Here is a 6,153-nt window from a genome sequence, read left to right as displayed (position 1 = left end):
ATAATTAATTTGTATTTGCATTATTTTTTTCATTTTCACGATGGCCATTAGCTTGCCGTCTCGCCTTGCATGTTCGTGTTTCTGGGTTCGAACACCGAGCGCAGGGTTCAAACCTTTATGAGTTGCCGGGAAATATAAAACTGGTGTCGAACTGCAAAGTCATGTGCAAAGTAACAGCAACAGCAAGGCCGATCCTGCCTCGTGCCTAGAGACGATTTAAAACGAAGGGCGTTTTCCTGCTCTGCCTGTTCCTTTTCTGAGGTCTGATTTTTTTTTCTATGGAAATAGGGAGCGTGAAAAGCGTAATGTTGCACGCAAACATGTGCTTGAAGTCACAAATGCCGAAATAAAACCATTTGTGGCGGCTACAACCAGTCGGCTCGGCGATAGAACCAAAACCAATAAAACTAGTAAAACAAGCAAACTACCAAATTTCTTTATTTATTTTTCGTTATTGCAGAAAACTAATGATTATGCGATGATGCATAAAATTTATACGTGTATGTGTCAACGCCAACTACCTACGCGCTTCGCTGGCTTCACTGCGCTCGTAGCGGGCTGGCTCTCATCCAAGGGGGTGGATTCGGTGGATTCACCTGTTTACGCGTTCCGCACTTGCCGTACTGTACGGTGCGTGAGCTGTCAAGTCTCCGTGTTCTGTGGTCAAGTCGGCCTGGCACGTTTTACTTACGCCGGCCGCTTGAGACATGCCAGCGGTCGACGCCTAGGCAATGGAGACGTGATCGCTGCACCTACAACCTGCCTTGCATCGTGACAAATACTCCGAGACGTCATGTTCAAATCGTACGCGCGACTCCGGGAAGGCAGCGCAGCGACGCTCCCGGCATTCGGCGCTCGGCCAAGTGACAACAGGTAGCGAAGCGCCGAAATATCTTCCGTTCTCTTTAATTATGATCGCGAGAATGCGCTTCTAGTGCACGGCCCGAAAGTTGCTATTTTCAAGCCCGATCTTTGTCGTCAGTGTGGTTGTAATAAAACTCGAAGTTTGCGGCGTTCGCAGGATTGAACTGATGTAGACGTGCGCGCGGTGCAAGGGCTTGATCGAGACGTCTTCCCGCTGTCGTGAGACGGCAACAAGTGTCTTGGAGAGCGCTCAGAACGAGCGGACAAGCCATGGGCGAACAAAGGGGGCGGTCGTCATTTCGTTGATGCGTGCGCCCTTGCCCCTTCGTAGCTGTTCCCACCCGCTGTGAAGCTTGCAATGAATGAAAGCAGAGACAAGACAGAATTAAGAAACAATGCTGCGCTGCTATGCGCCGCGATCGCGCACTGCGCGCGAGCGTCAGAGCTAGATCGATCTTTGAATAGTGCGCATACTGTCGCGGTTTTGTGACTTTTCGCCGGCTCTCCTGCCCAGTGCCGCGCTGTATTTGCTGTTTGTGTTGTGAATTCGCGCTGGCACGCCCAGCGCCCAAGTCAAGCAACCAACCATGATGCGAAGCATGATTCTGGTAAGATCCTTTACTTTATAACTTCTCGTCTCAATCTGTGAAGACTGACTGTGCAAGACAATATTGCCTCTTTCAGTTTGTCCTGATGTTTTTTTTTTATTTTGTTTAAATTTTGGGTAGCACGTAGAAGTGTTCCTTCTCCCGAGTCATTAAATTCTCTCTGCAAAAAAGTTTGAGACATTAATGCCCTTTAGAATTCAAACTGAGCCTATGTTGGATCGTTTCAGCCGCCGTCTCATTACATCCGACAAATAATCTCAGTGCCAATGATACATGCCTTCAAAAGTTTAATTGATAAGGTTCAAGACCCGATAAGTGAGATAGGGCATAGCGGTGGAAAATTGACTGAATGCACGGTTGAGCCTCATTATTTTTTGCTTGTCTTTATCATTCGTAATAAGTAAATTATAAATGACAGATGACAGACTCGTATAAACAACAGGTGTTCTCTACTTTACGAAAATATTTTTAAAGCTCTGCTGCACATAATTGTATCTTGTTGGCATCCATGTGGATCAGATTTTGTAGTCTATTTTTATAATGCCAAGGTCGACACTAGTACTTGCTAGTCTTGCTAATGACAAAAAAAAAAGCCTTTGTATCACTGCAAACCGTCTCTGCACCATAAAAAGCTTTGTGCAATGGTGATTGTCCATGCGTTCAGCAAACGTTTAGTGTACGGCTAGAGCGTTGCACACGGCACACAACAAATATGAAGCGGCCTTTTGCGACTACACGCAGAGTATGAAAATGCATACAATAGCTGTAGTGCGAAAAGACATGATGTGGCCTCACGTATTACCTTGCATGATCTATTAATTCTGCACCGAAGCAAAAAAAAAATCGGTGTTGCTTAAAGCTGTTGTGTGCACACACTTTCAACGCTAGCATGTGAAAGCATTTTTACTTTTGTCACTACATACACTGCTCTTAAACTTCATACTTCCCCCAGCCGAGAATTCAGTCGCTGATTGATTGATTGTATGGTTTGAGGCGCCGACGCAACGCAGCAATGAGGCGCACCATAGTGGAGGACTCCAGATTAATTTTTACCGCCTGGGGATCTTTAACGTGCGCCGAAATCTCGTACACGGGCGTTTTTGCTTTTCACCTCCATCAGAAAAGTGGCTGCCGTAGTCCGGGAATCAAACTTGAGTCCAGTCGCAGTAGCACAAGTGTCTTGTGCCTGTTATGTGCTGCCTCAAAAGGAAAACCGAAAATTTAAAACATTTATACCGTAATTGAGTCCTCCATGTTTGTTACCGCAATGCTTTGAATGATTTTATCTGGCAGTCTTCACGGAGATGTCACATTGTGTCAGACCATACAGATGCCGCATTTCTAGAACAGCATATCTGGCTGAGTGGCTTGAGTGTGTGGAAGGATAAGGCATTCAGCAACATAGGACTCAAAACTTGAATGCTGATAGAAACTGTGAAACTACGCTGATTAGGTTTACAAACACAAGCAGGAGGAGAAGAGAGATGATAAATGGTTGCGCTTCCGTGTGCATGTGTTGTCTCTTTCTTCCGCCTTTCGTATTTGTAAACCCAATCAGTGCGGTGTTCTTGCAGTTTAGATGTACCAACCCTCAAGCAAGCACTGCTGGAAGAACTGAAGCTTTTTATTAACCAGCCAATCGCTGTGACGCAATAAAAGAATTAGATGCAAGATATCGATGCACAAGCTGTCTTAACTACCTTGGCACCACCACCAATGGTACTCTTGTCTTCATACACAATTTTTCATCATACAAAACGTCCTAAACAAGCATAGGTGAAGAAAAAAAACTGCAGAAAACAGTGCTGACTCTCAGCTATTGGTATATCAGGTATATCTGGCTGAACGGAAGTATTGTGAAGTAATTTAGGAGGTGTAGACAAAATCTAGGGGACTCAGTGTAAAAAAACGCATTTGGTCTACCTTAGGTTGTGTTGTTTTGAGGCATGGTTTAGCCCCTACATGTTTGAGGAGTCATGTCCCTGTTATTTTTAGAGAGAAAGCTCTACTATGTTGTTTCTCAAGGTCATTCATTACGTCGCAATGACCTTGAGCTGCCAGAGCGCAAGTGTGGCAGGTGTGACTAATGTTTAAAATTAGGCTAGTTGGTTCTGCATATTTTGATGAAAAACAAGCACCTAAACAAGGATGAATTAAGGAATCCACAGCTCAGGTATTCAGTGGTCAAAGGAGCTCAGCACAGTTCAAAGGAATTCATCACTTGTGAAGTCCTTTCTTCATCCTCGTTGGATGCTGTTTTTTATCAAAATATACAGGTGGGATGTCACGCCACGCGATCTCCTGCATGCCATGTCACTCACTGTCACTGCAGATAGCGTGCCGGTTAGGCTGTTTGTGCGTGCCTTTCGGCAGAAGTGACAGGCTGCATCCAATCAACCAAACCTTCAGGAAATAAGTCCATTCTGCATGGTGTGACTTTCCCTGCGAATTCGTTGCTGCCAGAAATTGCAAAATTTTTAGAATGGCTGAACTTACCCTGTGAATGCCGCTTGGCGATTCGCGGCAGCAACGAAAATCAGTCTTTTTGCTGCACAAGCAGGGAATTCGTGGTGAAATTTGCACCAAGCAGCACGGACTGTACTGTGTACGCAGTCCTTGCGAACTCAAGCCAAATGAACCTTTCGCGCGTGATTACTAGGTTTTAAAGTGGCATGGAAAACCGGGCTAGTTGGTACAGATTCATCTTCACAGCGCACAAATAACGGGACAAAGGGGAGGATAACACTTGTCCAGTGTTATCCTCCTCTTTGTCCCGTTATTTGTGCGCTGTGAAGATGAATAGGTTTTATACTGAACTCATTTTTTTTTGCTCAAACCACGAACATGATGCTAACAGCCACTGCCACATGGCGCGTCTCCCCCCCCCAGTCGCAGATGATGTCCGGTACCCGCCGCGACAGCCTGGTCCCCGAGGGCTTTGTCGCCGCCCGCCGAGAGAGCCTGTCGGCGGCCACAGCGGCGCACTCACTCTCCGTGCGGCGGGAGAGCTTGTTGCCGGAGCGGCGGGGCAGCTACATTCCCCCCGAACTGTTCCTTGGCCGCAGGGTCAGCCTGGCTCCGGAAGCGTTCAACCGGAGGCTCAGCCTGGCGGCCAGCGCGCTCAAGCCGGCCGGGACGACCACGGCGAGCTCGGCCAGCCCGACGGATGACAACACCCCGACGGGCAGCTACTCCAGCTTCGACGCGGTCGTCCGCGAACGAATACTCCGAGACAAGAATGCGGAGCTGGATGTCCGCGGGGAGCCTGCGGTGACCTTCCGGAAAGATGGGGAGCACACCGGGATCGACCTGGATGCGAAGGATGCCCTGGCGCAGCTTAGGGAAGGGGAAGGCACTCCCGTGTTGGAAAGGGTGAGGGCGCCGGGTGGAAACTTTGTGGCGTGTTGTCCTTTTAAGTGCAGAGCGCTTTAGGGGCTCGCCTTTTCGTTGTAGCTCACTCGCCGGACCCAGTAGAGCCATACGGCGTTCTGTCGTCACGTCGTAACCCAGAGACTTCGAAAGCCAAGCGGTTTATATAGTCATAAGTGTTCGAAGCTCATGAACCGCTGGCGCTTGTCATACATCTCCCCGTTTAGCGCAAGGAAAACTGCAGGTACATTTGAGGCAAAATATATGCGATTAACCGGTAGCGCCCGCGTTCATTTAGTGATGTCATTTAGGTTGGTTTTTACGATAGTAAGTGAAAAAAAGTGGCAGTGCAACGCCGGCACGTGCGGGAGGAAAAGCAAGCACAAAATGAACAGAACTCTCCCGCTGGCGCAGTTTCAGGCAGGGGGCGCACAGGCACTGCGAAGGCGGGAAATTTGAATTGTATTGGGTGGTAGCAGCGAGCAGATAACGGTACTACAGCTCGTTATGGCGAATCACTGCTCTGCACTTCGAACAGCTTTCACGTTGAGTAGAACGCCTTCAATTTTATTGTGGAATGCAGTGCGTGCCTGGCTGACAGAGTTAGAAAGACGTTGCGATCAGCGTTCCACTGCGCAGACAAGCATGGCGTGGCTGCGGAGTGAATCCGTCATCATCTCATCCATCTGGTGCTCGTTTGGTTGCCTTTACCATTGCAGCTGCAAAGCTTTGCAGCCTGCGTTATTTTTCGTTGTGATAGTATCTCATCGCTCATCTGTGCCCACCGCAATCGATGTTTTGCCTTATATACTTGCTGCGTGGCCTGGCTTTAATGCAAAAAAAAAAATTTACCGACCCTTTGATGACGCTGGTGGTGAATAGATGCTGAAATTGTGTCATTATTAAGTTTTTGAAGCTATAAGATAATCTAAAGAAAGTTGAGAAAAGTGCAAAAGCTAAAAGTGCATCCAACCACCGCTGAAAGGACATCCAATTGATCGTCAAGCCTTGTGAGGTTTTATCATAGCACACCTTTCCATGGGTGTCTGCAAAAAAAAAAAAGGCGGGGTGGGGCAATTAGACTTTTTGGGGGTGAAATTGATGTTGCCTGAGAAGAGTTTTTTTACTTTTATTCAAGAAAAAGTAATGCGGCACGCACTAGCAGGAGGGGTGGTGGTGATACCAGCAGCATACGTGAGGTCGCGAGCTAAAATTTACAAACCAGGAAAGCGGCAGCCTCAATTGACCGCCGCATTACCTGATAGCATGGCCCTGTTATTGAGATCCGCGCACAGCGCAGGCACGTCCTACA

At 47.7% G+C, this 6,153-nt stretch overlaps 1 protein-coding gene across 3 annotated transcripts in view; it reads left to right on the top strand.

Moving 5' to 3' along the window:
- The first annotated feature begins 580 nt into the window (after positions 1–580).
- The window catches only part of LOC144149907 (uncharacterized), a 43,646-nt gene continuing 38,073 nt past the window's right edge, over positions 581–6,153 (top strand). The window contains exons 1-2 of one of the 3 annotated variants that reach the window (XM_077681633.1): positions 581–873; positions 4,362–4,844. In XM_077681633.1, coding sequence (XP_077537759.1) covers positions 4,368–4,844 — 477 coding nt within the window. In that variant the 5' untranslated portion in view covers positions 581–873; positions 4,362–4,367. Of the gene's footprint in view, positions 874–994; positions 1,473–4,361; positions 4,845–6,153 lie in introns of those variants that run through there. The other 2 variants (XM_077681634.1, XM_077681632.1) reach the window with 2 other exon arrangements.

Source organism: Haemaphysalis longicornis, unplaced genomic scaffold, assembly GCF_048455015.1.
Source record: "Haemaphysalis longicornis isolate Haplotype H1 unplaced genomic scaffold, Haemaphysalis longicornis Haplotype H1 scaffold_8, whole genome shotgun sequence".
Classification (NCBI taxonomy): domain Eukaryota; kingdom Metazoa; phylum Arthropoda; class Arachnida; order Ixodida; family Ixodidae; genus Haemaphysalis; species Haemaphysalis longicornis.
Note: the sequence above shows the minus strand (reverse complement) of the source record. Positions and strands in the feature narration are given on the sequence as shown.